Source organism: Ochotona princeps, chromosome 11 (genome assembly GCF_030435755.1).
Source record: "Ochotona princeps isolate mOchPri1 chromosome 11, mOchPri1.hap1, whole genome shotgun sequence".
Classification (NCBI taxonomy): domain Eukaryota; kingdom Metazoa; phylum Chordata; class Mammalia; order Lagomorpha; family Ochotonidae; genus Ochotona; species Ochotona princeps.
The window spans coordinates 42,341,958-42,360,183 of record NC_080842.1 but is presented as its reverse complement, the minus strand read 5'-3'; the positions used below and the strand labels follow the sequence as shown (position 1 = coordinate 42,360,183).

The following is an 18,226-nucleotide window of genomic DNA, read 5'->3' as shown; positions in this document are numbered from 1 at the left end:
GTCTGACCATGAAGCACAAAAATGTCAGAGCTTGGCCTCCTCAGTTGCTCAGACAGAGCAGTGGACAGCATATCCAAATGTAGATGGAGGATATGGCAGTACATTGGCGTATCCAGAGGACACCTGGTACCATGGCAGAGGACGGAGGACAGAACAAATTGATCAACAATCCCAGCCAAGCATTGGCAGTAAAGACCTGGGCAGACGGAGACTCTAAGGTGGACTATAGCAGTCAGTGAACTCAGGAGAGATTTCATCACGACTGGAGTGGCGGGATTGCCAGCAATTTAGGACTGTTGAACTATCAAAACCTCTTGAGAAATCCTTGGCATTGTAAATTTCTATTTTTCTTCCTGTTGTTGATTTTGTATTGTGGCTTTTCATTCAAGGGGGATGTGTGGTGACTGTGTAATGGAGACTATCATGTCCAGATGTGAGGATGCAGTGCAGTGTGCATCTCTACTTCCAGATCAAAGATGGACTACTAATGAAACTATTAGTTGTACCTTGACAATGGGAGGCTGGACTCTGCTATTGTCCATGCTCGCAATGATGAACATGTGACTGTTTATGAAGAGCTATGTTATAGTAATATAGGGGAATTCGGACAGGGCAAGGGGGGAGGCCTTGGGGAGGAGTCAGGGGAAATCCCAGGGCCTATGGAACTGCATCATCAAATAATTTAAAAAGGAGTAAAAACAAATTTAAAAAAGAAATGGTCACATGACAGTGAATTTACAAAAATATCAGTGTTCAGCTGAGCTAAACATTTCTAAACAGATAGTAAATTTTCTGTTATGTATGTTTCCTTAGAATAAAAATATCCATTTTCAATCAATCAAATAAATACCTTGGCATCCTGGTTTCTGCTTCTTGATATTCTTAGTACCCATTTATGAGGAAAGCAGTAGCAAAATAGCCAAGACCAGTGAGGAAAACTAAGTTTTAATAAACTGGTCTTGGGCCCGGTGCAATGGCCTAGCAGCTGAAGTCCTCGCCTTGAATGCCCCGGGATCCCATATGGGCGCCGGTTCTAATCCTGGCAGCTCCACTTCCCATCCAGCTCCCTGCTTGTGGCCTGGGAAAGCAGTCAAGGACAGCCCAAAGCCTTGGGACCCTGCACCCGCGTGGGAGACCTGGAAGAGGTTCCTGGCTCCTGGTTGTGGATCAGCGCAGCACCGGCCGTTGCGGCGCACTTGGGGAGTGAATCATCAGATGGAAGATCTTCCTCTCTCTCCTCCTCTCTGTATATCTGACTTTGTAATAAAAATAAATAAATATTTAAAAAAAAACAAATAAATAAACTTGTCTTGGCCTGGGAAAGCAGTTGGGGATGGCCCAAAGCCTTGGGACCCTGTACCTGCATGGGAGACCCAGAAGGGGCTCCTGGCTTCTGGCTCCAGCCATTGCAGCCACCTGAGGAGTGAATCAACAAGACAGAAGATATTCCCTTCTGTCTCTCCTCCTCTTCTCTGTGTATCTGATTTTCCAATAAAAATAAATTAAAAATTTTTTAAATCACTCTAACACAATACCTATTTATAAAATTATTTGTAGGGGTGGGCACTATGGCGGGGGTGGCTTAATCCACTGTGCCATAGTGCGCACCCCTACAAACAAGCAGGAAGCTAGATGGAAAGTCAGGCTGCTGGGACATGAATAGGCACCCAAATTGGATCCTGGCGCATGCTAGGCAAAGACTTTAGGCACTATTGTACCGGGCCCATGAGTGATTTTTATAAAGAATGTTTTCTGCATGAGTGCCAAAGGCAGTACTAGAGAATCATTGAATCCGTTTGGTTGGTTGGGTGTGTGTGTGTTTAATTTGGGTTGCCATGGCTGCATCTTATATCAGAGGTGTCTGGTTCTAGTCCCATCTACAATACTTCGAATCCAGCTTCTTGCTAATATATCATCATCCTGAAGACAACAGAGGATGGCTAAAGTACTTGGGTTCCTGCCACCCACATGGGAGAATCAGAGAGAGTTCTTAATTTTGGTGTAGCCTAGCCCTGGCTATTGCAGGAATCTGGAGAATGAACTAGCAGATGAAAAATCTCTTCCACACCCACTCTTACTCTGGCTCTTTATTTTTCAAAATTGTTTCTTGGGTCGGGGGAGGTCTGATATGGTTGTATAACAGGCTAACCCTCTGCCTGCTGGCACCAACATCCCATTTCAGCGGCAGTTCTAGTTTTTGCTGCTCCATTTTCCAACCCAGCTTCCTATTTATGGCCTGGATAATCAGCAGAGGATGGCCAAGGTCATCCCCATGGGAAACCTGGAAGGTGATTCCAACTCTCAACTTTGGACCGGCGCAGGAGTGAACCAGCAAATGGAGGCTCTCCTGGTTTCTCTTTCTCTCTGAAACTGTGACATTCTAAGTAAAGTAAATAAATCTTTAAAATTATAGAAATAAAATGTTTCTTGGGACCAGCGTCATGGCATAACATGCTAAGCCTCAGCCTGCAGCACTATTATTCCATATGGGAGCCTGTTCCTGTCCCAGCTTTTCCAGTTCCAACACAGGACCTTACTAGTGGCCTGCAGCAGAGGAAGGATCAAGTTCTTAGAACCCTGCATCTACATGGGCTACACAAGGGAGACCCACAGGAAACTCCTGGCGTCAGACCAGCCAGCTGTGGCCATGGTGGCCTTTTGGATTGTGAAGCTCTCTGCCTTTCCCTCCTGCTTTTTCCCTTCCTCCCTCCCTCTCCTCTTTCAGTAACTCTGCCTTTTAAATAAAAATAAATCTTTTAAAAACTTGTTTCTAAATATACACTTTTAAAGTACTCAATTCATAATACATTAGGACTATCTATTAGATCTCACTGTTTTACCAATGTCACTTTAAGATTTTTTAAATTATTTTGAATACAGTAAATCCAGAGGAAGGAAAGTTACATTAGCTACAGTACTGAGAACAAATTGTACAAATCTCTAAATGACAGAGGCCGCAGCACTAATTACTAAAACATATGAGGATGTTTTCCAAAAGCTTGTGAAAACTGTATTATCAAACAAAAAAAAGTATTCATGGATTTAAAATTTGGTAGATCAGGGCCTGGCGTGATAGCCTAGTGGCTAGAGTTCTCACCTTGCATGTGCCAGTATCCTACATGAGCACTGGTTTATGTGCCGACTGCACCTGCACGGGAGACCCAGAAGAATTCCTAGTTTCTGGCTCCTAGCTTTGAATGGGCTCAGCTCTGGCCATTACAGCTGCTTGGGGAGTGAATCAGTGGACAAAAGATTTTTGTCTCTCTTCTCTGTAAATCTGACTTTCCAGTTAAAATTAAATTTTTTTTCAACCAAAACAAATTGATCTCTTAATTGCATTTTACAAGAAACTTTCTGAAGTACACTGGTACTTACTAGGAGTATATGAAAGTCAACTTCACTTTATTACTCTTCAAAGGGAAGTGATCATTTTCTCAAGTAAAATGAGTTGTTGGGGTTATTTCTCATTAGACATATTTCTCAAAAGTTAACTCACAGCTGGGCCCGGCGGCGTGGCCTAGCGGCTAAAGTCCTCGCCTTGAAAGCCCCGGGATCCCATACGGGCACCGGTTCTAATCCCGGCAGCTCCACTTCCCATCCAGCTCCCTGCTTGTGGCCTGGGAAAGCAGTTGAGGACAGCCCAAAGCTTTGGGACTCTGCACCAGTGTGGGAGACCTGGAAGAGGTTGCTGGTTCCCAGCTTCGGATCGGCGCAGCACCGGCCCGCTGTGGCTCACTTGGGGAGTGAAACATCGGACGGAAGATCTTCCTCTCTGTCTCTCCTCTGTGTATATCCGGCTGTAATAAAATGAATAAATCTTAAAAGAAAAAAAAAAGTTAACTCACAGCTGAGGAGTAGAGTTCAAACTCTTGCTCAGGAAGGAAAGAATGCCAGCCATCTTCCACCACTTCAAACATGGGCCGGTAGAAGAAAGGGTACATCAGGGTGATGGAGTCCAGAGTGGACAGCGCCTATGAGCAGAAAGCAAGCCAGCAAGTGGGAATCGATCGCAACCGGCAACACATGGCACTGACTCAGCACAACAGCTTTCTGATGTCACTACTCCCATTTAACAACCACAACCACACAAAATCCAAGTTACAGACTTTTAAGATACTGCCTCCTTTAAATTGCTACACCAAAAACATGTTTTTAGACACAAAACCCAGATTGTGTGAGGCAAGGACAGAAAAAAATTGTCTCTACAACTACACAGAAAATATTGTAAACATAAGGTTAATTTAGTTATGATTTAAAATGAGGCAATTCAAAATTTAAATGTGTACTAAAATGGTTAGAATGGGTAAAAAAAAAATGGAAGTTTAAGCTCTTCAGATTTTAAATTATTCAAGCAAAATTTATACTAGTTGTAATGTGGACCAGTATCTAATGCTGCTTATGTAAATAGAAGTTAGCACTTCCTATCTGAAACTGACAAAAACAAAAGGCTATAGTCGGGCTCGGCAGTGTAGCCTGGTGGCTAAGGTCCTCGCCTTGATCCCATATGGCTGCTGGTTCTGGTCCCAGCAGCTCCACTTCCTCTCTATCTTTCCTCCTCTCAGTATATCTGACTTTGTAATAAAAATAAAATAAATCTTTAAAAAAAAAAAGGCTATAGTCATTCATAATTACTTGCTTCAGAAAATAAATCACTTTTGAAAAATCTTATAATCTTATTTATATACCCCCAGAACAGAAAACTATTCAGTCTTACAAATTCTGTCACAATTCACAGCATCAGGGAGGTAAATACTGCAAGATAAATACTGCACAATTCCACTTAAATGAGGAATCTAGAGTGGTCAAATTGAGACAAAGTGAATGGGAATTGTGGCTATCAGGAATTAAGGACATGGAAAAGAGGAATTGTTGCTAAGTGAGTATAGAATTTCATTTATGGGAGAGGATTGGATAAGAAAGCTATGGTTCATCTACTCCATGGAATACTACTCAGCTATTAAAAAAAACAAAATGCAGTTCTTTGTGGCCAAATGGGCCAAACTGGAAACCATAATGCTAAGGGAAATGAGCCAATCCCAAAAGGTTAAATACCACATGTTTGCCTTAATTTAAGATGATATGATGTTATATATAACATGTTATGTTATGAATGTTATATGTTGTGTATAAACTAAAATTGAAATGTAAGTGAGGTGGTCACAGAAGGTGGCTAGGAACTCGCATTTACTTTTAACATATTGGTTACTCATTACTATGTCAATTAATTCCACAATGATGCAAATTTTTGCTGATGGTATGTTGGAGCTTTCAATTGACTGGGATGATACTCTGCTAGCTCTGTCTTCAGACCAGAAAGGGTATACCTAAGAAGCCGTTGAACTTGACTGGACAATAAGATGCTGGACTCTATGTTTGGTATACTCTTGCAATGGGGGAATCTCAACTGAACTTGAGCTGTGGTTATGCAACAAGGTGGAGGAATCCACCATGGTGGGAGGGTTTGGGGAGGGGTGGGGAGAACCCAAGTACCTATGAAACTGTGTCACATAATACAATGTAATTAATGAGTTAAAAATAATAAATAATAATAAAAAAAAAAGAATTTCATTTATGGGGTTGGCACTGTAGTGCGGAAGGGTAAACACTGCCTGTGATGCCGGCATCCATATGAGCATCTCTGCTCCTCTACTGCTGATCCAGCTTCCCTGTTAATGCAACTCAGGAGGCAGCAGACAGTAGTCCAGTCGTTTGGGCTCTTGGCACCCACATGGAATACCAGGACCAAGTTCCTGGCTCATGGCTTCAGCCTGGCCCATTCCTGGCTGTTGCGGCCATCTGGGGACCCAGTGGATGGTAAAATCTCTTTGCATTTCCTCTTCTCTCTCTACCTTTCAAATTAGTAAATCCTGAAGCTTTTTTTTTCATCTGTAGGATGAAGATGTTCTGGAAAGCTGTTTACAATGTGTAAGTGTAGCAATGCTTAAAATGGTTACGATGGAGACAGGCATTTCACCTAGTACTTAAGATGCCTGTGTTTCACGTCACATGCCCCAGGTCTAATTCCCAGTTCCAGCTCCAGACCCATTTCTTACAAAAGTAGACCCTGAGAGGCCGTTGTGACGGCTCAAGGAACTGGGTCCTACCACCCACGAGAGAAATCCACTGAGGTCTCAGTTCCCAGCTTGCATCAGCTATTGCAAACATTTCAGGAATGTACCAGCAAATGGACCTTTCCATCTCTGTATCTCAAACAAAAAAGAAAAGCACTAAAATTCTAAACTTTCCTTTTTTTAAACCAAAATTTAAAAATAAAAAGCTGAGTTATGAAAGGAGGCCCTAAAATGGTAAATCGTTGCCAAGTATTATTGTGCCTAAGATAGTAACATTTTTACAATACCCTAAGAAGTAGATAAGAGTATCTTCATTTAAAAAAAAACAAAAACATTTATTGGACCCAACAGGATGCATTAGTAGCTAAATCCTCACCTTGCAAGTGCTGGGATCCTATACGGTTGCAGGTTCATATCCTGGCTGCTCCACTTCCCATCCAGCACCCTGCTTATGGCCTGGGAAAACAGTACAGGATGGCCAAAGTCTTGGATCCTACACCCACGTGGGAGACCCAGAAAGAAACTCCTGGCACTGGATCAGCTCGGCTCCGGCCATTGTGGCCATTTAAGGAGTAAACCAGTGAACAGAAGATCTTTCTGTATCTTCTTCTCTACATAATTCTGATCAGCATTTCCAATAAAAATCTTTCAAAGTTATTTTATTCATTTGAAAGGAAAAGTTACAGAGAGAGGGGTAGACACATGCACACAGAAAGATCCTCCATCCACTGGCTCATGCTCCAAATGGCCACAATGGCTGGAGCTGGAACAGGCTGAAACCAGGAGTCTCCCAAGTGGGGCTCCCAGGTGGGTGACAGGGGTACAAGGACTTGGGGCATCTCATGCAGCTGTCTCACACGCATTAGCAGGGGCTAGACTGAAGTGGAGCAACCAGGTTACATATCAGCACCCATTTGGGATGCCAGCACCACAGGCTGCTATTTAACCTACTACACCAGCCCAATATTTGCTTTATTTTTATAAAAAGCAAACTGTCAGGCCTTGTGATAGAGGGTCACAAGGTCCCAAGTGGTAAAAATCAAGAATCAAACTGTGCTGAATCATATTTACTGTTTTTATTCAAGTTTCTAGAGTCCACCTATTATGAAAGATAAACTAGTATATTTCAGAAAAAAACAATACTGCTTTAGGATATTAATCTAGTAAACACTATACCCAATTAACTCACTCCTGCAGAACTCCTCAGAGGGAAGGTGGGAAAGGTGAAGGTCACAGAGGCTTCCAGCTACCCTTGACACCTGACCATAGTAACCTGACCAATAGTAACTCTAGCTGTATTTGTTTTGTTGTTTCAAAATTCCACATTAAGATTTCAATTGAGCAGGGCCCGGCGGCGTGGCCTAGCAGCTAAAGTCCTCGCCTTGAATGCACCGGGATTCCACATGGGAGCCGGTTCTAATTCCTGGATGCTCCACTTCCCATCCAGCTCCCTGCTTGTGGCCTGGGAGAGCAGTTGAGAACGGCCCAAGGCTTTGGGACCCTGCACCCGCGTGGGAGACCCGGAAGAGGTTCCAGGTTCCCGGCTTCGGATCAGTGCAGCACCAGCCGTTGCGGCTCACTTGGGGAGTGAACCGTCGGACAGAAGATCTTCCTCTGTCTCTCCTCTCTGTATATCTGACTTTGCAATAAAAAATTAATAAATCTTTAAAGAAACAAAAACAACAACAAAAAGATTTCAATTGAGCAAATTCATTAGAGCAGAAAATAAAGCTCACAAACTCTTTGGTACAAAGAAAGTTTCAAGATTTGTATACTGAACATGAAATGTCAAGGAAAAGTAAAATTTCTCCTGAGAGAAGTACACTGTGGCAAGGTGGCTAAAATTAAACCACTGATTGGGAGGGCCACATCTCATGTCAGAGTATTTGGGCTTAAGAGCCAGGATCATTTCTGAGTTGATTTGAAAGGCAGAGTAACAGAGAGGCAGAGAAAGAGACTTCTACTGGTTCACCCCTTAAAGGGCTTCAATGGCCAGGGCTGAGCCAGACCAACGCCAAGCGCTTCATTCAGGTAGTCCATGTGTGTGCAGGGGCCTAAGAACTTGAACAATTCTTTGCTTCCTTCCCAGGTACATTCGCAGACAACTAGATTAGAAGCAGAGAAGCCTGGACTTGAACCAGTGCCCATATGGAATATCAGCACTGCAAAATGTGACTTTAACTGCTATCCCATAGTACCGAGAATAGCTTCTGATCCAGCTTCATGCTTATGTGCATCCTGGAGTTAGCAAGTGATGGCTTAAGAACTTGAGTACCTGTCTCCCACTGGGAAGACCCAAATGGAGTTCCAAACTCCTGGCTCTAGGCTGGCCAAACCCCAGCCCAAAATGCTGTTGTGAGCATGTGAGGAATAGACCAGCAGATGGAAGATCTCTCCCCATCTGCCTTTCAAATAAAATTTAACTATGTTAATAAAATGAAGTTTCTCCTAAGAGTATCTTTACTCAATTATCCAATGGTTTTTCTGAGTAAGTTTTCATGCATACCGAAGTGAAATAGCATCTATTATTTAATCAACATGAACTCATGAAAATTCCAAAAAGCAACTAAAATGAAGTTATCAAGCGACTCATGGGATTGATCTTACCAATAAATTCTCAGTACACTCATTTAACAACAAATCATGATGAGTCTGCAGGACCCAAATCCGAGAACAAGACCAAATGTCTAATGAAGAAACGTAGCAGCTATACTGAAATAGATTTTTTAAATCAGATTTCGCTTTAAAATTTCTTACCTCAATGGAACTAGCTATGTTCAAGCATTCCTCCATTCCAGGAATATCCAGCTGAATAATTCGAAAATCTTTGCATTTTATGATGACAGTACCCAGAGATCCCACAAATCTGTAAAATAAGTAAATAATTACAAAGCATGCTTAGGAACACATACATTTCTGATGTTTAAATGTTTCTCTGATTAGACCATCATTGGGATCACCATATAGCTTAATTTTCTTCTTCCTAATTAGCACAGTAAGAAAGAGTCAAGCCTGCATTACTAAACTGTAAGCCATAAAATAGTTTAAAGTATATTTTTTTAAGTTTCAAATACATAAGATAAATCACATTAGGTTAATTCATTTAGTGGAGATTTATCAGAGTAAAGTCAATATCTAACCATAAAATTTTCATGATTAACTTTTCATACAAATTTGAATTTTACCTCAGTTGGGATATTTATGTTCTTTCATCTACACTTTCTGAGAATTCTGAGTTTTCCTTTACCTTGTCACTTATTGCCCTGATTATTTTCCACTAAAACTTCTGAGTATTGTATTATTGATCAAAAGCAAATAATGTATATTCTATCCAATTTAAAAATAACTCTTCCAAGTTCCACCTCAATTGTAAGCACTCCACTGTGTCACATAACTATGCTGTTTATCTTGACAAACATCAACATGGGTTTTAGCCTATCAAAGAAAATTCCACAAGATGTCCCAAAATAGATGAACACAACGGAATGCCTCTTATTAAAACACATTTTCAAAAATCAAACTCTTGGTATTTCTATTGTCAGTGACAGTAGGATGACAGGGACTTGAAAGTATATGGAATGATTCTTTTCAAGTCACTCATCACCAAGCAACAAAGAATAGTGATCCCATAGAAACAGGAAACAAGCTAAGTCCTGTGACTGCTCCAACTCATGAGCATTCTGAATATCCAGGTTACACTAGATGGAGAGGGAACCCAAGTGGAGGTGGCCATCTGAAAGGAGACCAGAAGGGCTAGAGTTCACACACTGAGAAACAGAACTCCAGAGATCTATCGAGGGTACACCTTAAGTCCCGAGCAAAAACTCTGACTGGTATATAATGACAGAAAACCACCTCAGGCTCGTATTGTGGTTTGAATGTGTCCCCCAAAGTTCATGTGCTAGAAACTTACTGTCTCTTGGGCATCCATGCAATAGCCTAGTGGCTTAAGTCCTCACCTTGCATGTGCTGGGATCTCATATGGGTTCCAGTTCATGTGCCAGCTGCTCTACTTCCCATCCAGCTCCCTGCTTGTGGCCTGGATGGGCAGTTGGGAATGGCCCAAAGCCTTGGGACCTGCACCTGCGTGGGAGCCCCCAAAGAAGCTTCTGGCTCCTGGTTTTGGATCAGCTCAGCTCCAACTATTGTAGCCACTTAGGGGATGAACTAGCAGACAGATCGTTCTTTCTGTCTCTCCTTCTCTTTATAAATCTCAGTTTCCAATAAAAAGAAATAAACAAGTGTTTTTTAAAAATTCTATTGGGCCCGGCGGCGTGGCCTAGCGGCTAAAGTCCTCGCCTTGAAAGCCCCGGGATCCCATATGGGCGCCGGTTCTAATCCCGGCAGCTCCACTTCCCATCCAGCTCCCTGCTTGTGGCCTGGGAAAGCAGTTGAGGACGGCCCAATGCATTGGGACCCTGCACCAGCGTGGGAGACCCGAAGAGGTTCCAGGTTCCCGGCTTCGGATCGGCGCGCACCGGCCCGTTGCGGCTCACTTGCGGAGTGAATCATCGGACGGAAGATCTTCCTCTCTGTCTCTCCTCCTCTGTGTATATCTGGCTGTAATAAAATGAATAAAATCTTTAAAAAAAACAACAACAAAAAAAGAAAGCCCCGGGATCCCATATGGACGCTGTTCTAATCCCGGCAGCTCCACTTCCCATCCAGCTCCCTGCTTGTGGCCTGGGAAAGCAGGAGAGGACGGCCCAAAGCTTTGGGACCCTGCACCCACGTGGGAGACCCGGAGGAGGTTCCTGGTCCCGGCATCGGATTGGCGCGTACCGGCCCGTTGCAGCTCACTTGGGGAGTGAAACATCGGATGGAAGATCTTCCTCTGTCTCTCCTCCTCTCTGTATATCTGGCTTTCCAATAATAATAAAATCTTAAAAAAAAAATTCTATTAAAGGCAGAGATAGATCAGACTTTAGGAGGATCCATCATTTTTACCATAATAAACACACTTTTACTACGAAGCAACAGATGGGATACACATAAACTGATGCAAAATATATACCATACCAACCCTAGTTATATTGCTATCAAAGCAATTTCACAATGAAGATTAGGCATAATGAAAGTCCTTACAAAGTGATAACAATTCATCAAAAGGATATAACAAACCTAAATATTTACACATTTAATATTGCTTTAAAATGAATCCTACAATTCTAATCAGAGATTTCAATATCCTTTCCTCAACAAATGATAAAAACAAAGAAATATTGAAGGCTGGAAAATTAATGATAACTTTAACCAACTGTTATTGATAAAATAATCCAGAAAACAGACATTCTTTTTTGGAATATATAGTAAGACAAGCTGTCTTTTGGGCCATAATGCCAGGTCTGTGAGCACTATCCCAAGGGTGGGGGATCCGATGGGGCTAGGGTAGCCCTGCCTGGGTTCTTGGGCCCACATGTGAAGTGGGTACTGGGATCACAAGCCCCAGAAGCAGGATAACCAGCCTGGGTCACTTGGCCCAGATTCTTGGGATTGCCCGTGAGGTGGGTGCCAGATTCATGAGCCCCTGGGGCGGGGGATCCAGCAGAGCTCAGTTCACCTGATCCAGGTCCTTGGGCCCGCCTATTAGTGAAAAAGGTGGAGCAATGGATACAGACCCCGACGCACATGCAGAATATGGCAGCTCATTGGATACCATAGCAGAGGAAGCAGAGCTGAACAGATTGGATAATTATCTCTGCCAAACAAAGACAGCAAAGAGCTGGGTGAACGGAGAGCTGAGGTCTACTGTCAGCCAACAGACACTGGAAGGAAAGCTTTACCCTTGGATAGGCAAAATCAACAGAATTTCAGAACTATCTAAACTGCTTGGGCAGAACCCCTGGACCATGCACCACATCAAGACCCTGGGTTGATATTGGGTAGCAGTTACCCATTCCCTGTGTACTGGGACAACTGGGAGGCTGGGTGTGTCTTCCCCCTTTGTCTCTCCCCTTCTCCCAGAGACAAGAAGAAACAGAAAATTCGGAAGCAATGATTTCACTCACTTTTCCCTCTCAATCCTTCCCACCCTGATCAACCATAGAATCATCATCAAAAGTTTTAAAAAAAAAGTAAAGGACTGGGCTTTGGGCAATGGCTTAATTGTCTAATCCTCCTTCTGCAACCACCAGGATCCCCTGTGGGTGCCGGTTCATGTTCCAGCTGCTCCACTTCCCATCCAGCTCCCTGCTTATCACCTGGGAAGGCAGTGGAGGATGGCTGAGGTCCTTGGGTTCCTGTACTCTTGCGGGAGCCCCAGAGAAAGCTCCTGGCTTTGGATTAGCTCAGGTCCAGCCATTGCAGCCATTTGCAGAGTGACCGACAGATGGAACATCTTTGTCTCTCCTCTCTGTAAATCTGCCTTTCCAATAAAAATAAATCTTAAAAAAAAAAACCTGAAATAAAAAAAATACTTCACAACTAATGAAAGTTTATCTTAGAAATGAAAGACTAGGGAGGAATCAGCATGGCAGAATAGGGTAAGGATACGATTAAACAGATGGAGAATCATTAGCCAGAGTGAAGCAGAGAGGGTATATTCCAGGAAATAGAAGACAGGCCAGCAGCAGAGGGACACCTGGAGACTGATGGACGCAAGAAAGCAGTGGAGACAACAGTGTGGCGTTGCAGTGACCATATACCCCAGGAGCAGTCAGTGAGCAACGAACTGAGCTTGACCAGCAGCCAGGTGGGGAGAGTTCACTGGGAGTTCAGGAAGTGAACCCAAAGAACTGCCCATCCTGCTGTTTGATTCAACCAGGAGCAGAGACAGAGCAGCAGATGCCAAACAGGCAGTGCAGGAACAGAGTGGATCTGACAGCCCAGACCCACACTCCCCACCACCAGTCGCATTGGGCACCATTTTGTATAGGAAGGCATAGGTTGTAGGACAAGACTGCACATGCACTGAGCTAGGACTGAACTCATTTCTGGCTTAGTGCACTGCACAGACATAGGTTCCATCCAAAATAGGTCCAGGTAGCCCCCAGACCTAATGGCCAAAAGATACAGAACTCCACTAGTGGCACATCAGGCACCATTTTGTTCAGTGTGGTAAAGGCTGTGAGACTGGAGGGACAACAGTAGGCTGTGCATGTGCTGAGCTGGGAGCAAACCATCGCTTCTCGGCCTTTTGGCTAAGATCAAGTGAGCTGGGAGCAAACTCACTGAGCTCAATGCATTGCACCAGTCTCACACAAAAAATAATACAAACTTTGGCATCTTACAGGTCAAAATTGGTCCTTAAGACCCTCAGTCCTAACAGCCAGCAGGTTCCAGCAAGATCAACAACACAAACAACCTAATTATTTAGGACCAATGGTGTCTCTCTAATCCTTGGACCTGCTCAGATCTGAAGTGGGAGAAAAGTTGTACAGACAGCAGTATAACCACATCTCGGGATCACAGGAGGTGGAGAGTGGTAAGCCAGGAGCTGGGGCTTTGGATACCATGGTAGGAACCTAACCCAAGAGCCCAGACCTGAAACTCACTAGGAGTGGCACAAGTGACTACAAACAAAGTACCGGGTACCAAACTCAATAAGTAAAATTGAGCTGCAGACCTGTGAGTGACACAAGTTAGAAACCTGCCCCAAGCAGAAGAATCTGCTAACCAGAAGTACAATGACTTGGAGTAAAAGAAGAGACAGAGGCACAATGAATATTACTGAAGACTACCCTGCAAAGGAGCACAAAGCCTTTGCCTACCTCAGAGTTAACTGAGGAATACATTGAGAAAATGGGGGATACAGAATTCAGACAACTCATTATAAACCTTATCAAAAAGAAGCATATACAGGAGTTCAAGGAATTTAAGGAGTGAGTAAGTAACGCTGGAAATAGCAACACTGAAACAAAATCAAGTTGAATTATTGGAAATAAAGGACACAATAGAGCAAATTAAAAATTCAGTGAAAGGCTCCATAATAGAATGAAAGAGGCAGAAGAAAGAATCTCAGAATTGAAAAATATTTCTTGTCACCATGGGGAAACAATCAAAAAGCTGGAAGCAGAGCTGGGTCAAGCTAAAAAAAAAAGTATTCAAGAATTAAGACACTATTAAAAGGCCAAATCTAATAGTTATGGGAGTTTCAGGAAGGGGAAAGAGAAGCTGGGTTTTAAAATATACTCAATGAAATAAAGGAAAACTTCCCTATTATGGAGAAAGAATTGGGAAACATAATACAGGAGGAGCACAGAACTCCCAACAGGGTTAACGAAAAGCAATCTTCACCATGACACATGATAATCAAGCTCTCTTCAATCAAACATAAGGAAAAGATCTTTAAATGTGCACATGAAAAAAAAAATTGACATACAGAGGAACTCCAATGAGACTCAGAGCTGACCTCTCACAGGAAACTCTACAGGCTAAAAGAGAATGGAGTGACATATTCCAGATTCTAAAAGGAAAAAAACTGTTGGCCCAGAGTAACATACCCAGCAAAGGTTCTTTTGTTTTTGAAAATGAAATAAAATTCTTCCACGGTAAAGAAAAGCTCAAAGAATGCACCTCTTCCAGACCTTCCCTACAAATGATAATTAAATCATATCCAGATACAAGAATGCATCTCTACTTCCAGATCAAAGATGGGCTACAAATGAAACTGTTAAATTTATTTTGACAATAGGATGCTGGACTCTAATTGTCCATGGCCACAATAATAGACTCATGACTGCTTATGAAAAACTATACTATTGTAATATAGGGGAACCCAGTGAGAGGGAGAAAATTCTGGGAGGGGGTAAGGGAAATCTCAGGGTCTATACAACTGTACCATAAAATAATAAAAGTGGGAAAAAAGCCAAAAAAAAAAAAAAGCACAAGAAATGATAGACTGGTTTAACAACTGAAATCAATAAACCCACCACACTGAAAAACTAAAAGCATACATTTTCTCAAGAGATGTAAAAAAGACATTAGACAAAAATTAATGTCCATTTGCCATTATAAAACTAAAAACCTTTCAACACACTAGGAATATAAGAGTACTTCCTCAATCTGATTTAAAAAAAAATTTACGAAGACACTAGCACAGCAGGTGAAGGTGCTGTCTACTTCTGATCCATCCCCATGCTAACGTCCCTGGGAAAGCAGTAATGTATGCCACCCACAAAGAAGAACCTGATAAAGCACCTGGTTTTTGGTTTCCATGCAGCCCAGCCCACCTCCACCCAACTTTGGGACATTTGAGTGAAAATTAATGGAAGGTATCTACTCAACTCTGTCTTCTTTGTAGCTATCAAGTATATAATCCAAAAAATTACCAAAAAGAGCAGTCTCTTAAGCTAATAATGCATTTTCTCTTTATTATCATTTTGATACAGTTCCATAGGCCCTAGGATTTCCCTTACTCCCTCCCCTAAATCTTTTCCTCTCTACCCTCTGCGTGAGTTCCCCATATTATTACTAGTGTACAGTTCTTCATGAACAGTCATATGTCCATCCTTGTGGGCAGGAACAATGGCAGAGTCCAGCATCCCATTGTCAAGGTACACAGTAAACAGTTTCAGTGGGAGTCCATCTTTGTCTGGAAGTAGAGATGCATACTGCATCGTATCCTCACATTTCCATGTGATAGTCTCCATTACATAGTTACTATACAACTCATTAAATGAAAAGCCACAATACAAAAACAGGAAGAAAAATAGAGATTTACAATGCCATGAAGTTAAATAATATGCTACTGGATACGACAGTCTCCATTACACGATTACCGTACATCCGCTTAAATAAAAAGCCACAAAAAAAAAAAAAACAGGAAAAATTAAAAACACCATAAAGTTAAATAACATGCTACTGAATGACTAATATGGCACTGAAGAAATGAAAATCAAGAACCCTGGGCCTGGCACAAGAGAATAGTGGCGGGCCCGGCAGCATGGCCTAGCGGCTAAAGTCCTCGCCTTGAAAGCCCCGGGATCCCATATGGGAGCCGGTTCTAATCCCGGCAGCTCCATTTCCCATCCAGCTCCCTGCTTGTGGCCTGGGAAAGCAGGAGAGGACGGCCCAAAGTTTTGGGACCCTGCACCCGCGTGGGAGACCCGGAGGAGGTTCCTGGTTCCCAGCTTCGGATCGGCGCGGCACCGGCCCGTTGTGGCTCACTTGGGGAGTGAAACATCGGACAGAAGATCTTCCTCTCTGTCTCTCCTCCTCTATGTATATACGGCTTTCCAATAATAAAAAAATCTAAAAAAAAAAAAAAAAAAGAAGAGCCTAGTGGCTAAAGTCCTTGCCTTGTGTCAGGATCTCCCAGCTTTGGATAAGCACAGCTCCGGCCACTGGAATGAATCAACGGACAGAAGATCTTCCTCCTTGTCTCTTATCTCTATATCTGACTTTCCAATACAATATTTTTTTAAAAAAGAAAATCAAGAAACTTATTGAAGAAACTTATGCTACTGTATGATCTACGAGTCAGTGAAAAATTTAATGAGAAAGACTTTTGAAGAGATGAAACTAAAAAAAAAAAAAATCAAAATCCATGAGATACAGTTTCTGCTGATCTTTGTTGGCGAGATAGGTCTCCCATAGGCAACAACTGGAAGGGTTTTGCTTTTTCAATCCAGTGGCAGAGAAGAGGAACAGCACCCACCAAAACCAAAGGCAAATGTGAAGAACATCCCAGTAAAACAACAGAAGACTGAATCAATGAACAACCCACTGCTAAAATGACAGGACGAAATTACCACCCATTCATATTAACCCTAGATGTAAATGGCTTAAACTCATCAATCAAAGGTCATAGATTAGTAGATAATTAATAATGCATTTAATAATGAAAGACTGTATTCTTTTCCTTAAGATCATAGTATTTACTCTGACCACTTCCATTCAAAGTTGTATTGAAGGTAACAGTATATAAAAGCAATAGGCACCCAGACTGAAAAGGAAGAAATAAAACTATTTGCAGGATACATAATTGCCACTTTAAAATTCCAATGAAAACTGCAAAAGTTGTTAGAATTAAAATGTGGGTTTTACTAGGGTCAATACGTCAATATACAAAAAAATCAGCAGCACTTTTACTTACTACTACTTACAACGTTTTAAATGAACCCAGGATTTTGTTTTTACTCAGGTATGATGAAGTCAATGAATTAGAAGACAACAGCCATAAAGAATAGTTTTTAGGGGCTGTTGCGGTGGCCCAGTAGGCTAATCCTCCTCCTACAGTGCTAGCATCCAACATGGACACCCATTCCCGTCCTGGCTGCTGCACTTAGAATACAGCTTCCTGCAAAAGGCCTGGGAAATCAGCAAAGGATGGCCCAACTCCTTGGGACTCTGCATGCATGTGGGAGATCTGGAAGAAGCTCCTAGCTCTCAGCTTCGGACCAGTCCAGCTCTAGCCATAGTGGCTACTTAGGGAGTAAACTAGCAGGTGTAAAATCTCCCTTTCCTCTGTAATTTTGACTTTCAAGTAAAATAACTGAATCTCATAGGAAAAAAGAAAACTGCTTGTTACAGTTCGCAAGAGCGAGCAGATGTGGTGCCAGGGCATGGGAGGTCAGAGACATGCACCAGAGTGGGTCAGAAGACAGGAGGGAGGCTAAAGCACTGGCCAGAGTTTTTTTTAATCATGGCTTTCATGGGGGAAAAGATAGGCAGGCTGAACACATTTAGGTCTGGATAGTTTAATTTTAGAGGCTGTGGGAGGTAGAAGTGAGCCCTTATTTTCCGGTATCTGGCTCCCAGTGGCTTTAGGCAGAAGAGTGGCCTCAACTGCAATAGCTTGATCTAAATTGATGAGAGGTATGGACTTGAGTCTGTTTGGTTTGCACATCTAAGGCATGCTTGCAGGCAAGGTAAATTTACTATCTATTGAAAGCAAACAACTCCAGCAAAGACGGTCTCTTCCCAGGTCTGCAAACTTGGGATATGAAAGCATCCCAAACTAGGGAAAACAAAAACTATGATTAGGGCCTGGCGCAATGGCCTAGTGGCTAAAGTCCTCACCTTGCACACACTGGAATCCCATAAGGTTGCCTGTTAGTATCTCAGCTGCTCCACTTCTCATTCAGCTCTCTACTTGTGGACTGGGAAAACAGCAGATAATGGCCCAAAGCCTTGGGACCCTGCACCCGTGTGGGAGACCTGGAGGAAACTCCTGGCTTTGGTTGGCTCAGCTCCATCCGTTCGGGCTACTCGGG

At 42.6% G+C, this 18,226-nt stretch overlaps 1 protein-coding gene across 1 annotated transcript in view; it reads right to left on the bottom strand.

Annotated features, from left to right (window-relative positions):
* Positions 1-18,226, bottom strand: part of MTMR9 (myotubularin related protein 9) — a 51,434-nt gene that overhangs the window by 22,966 nt on the left and 10,242 nt on the right. Inside the window, exons 2-3 of the mRNA XM_058670094.1 lie at positions 8,829-8,937; positions 3,846-3,971 (exon numbers count right to left, since the gene is read on the bottom strand). Coding sequence (XP_058526077.1) covers positions 3,846-3,971; positions 8,829-8,937 — 235 coding nt within the window. The remainder of the gene's footprint in view (positions 1-3,845; positions 3,972-8,828; positions 8,938-18,226) is intronic.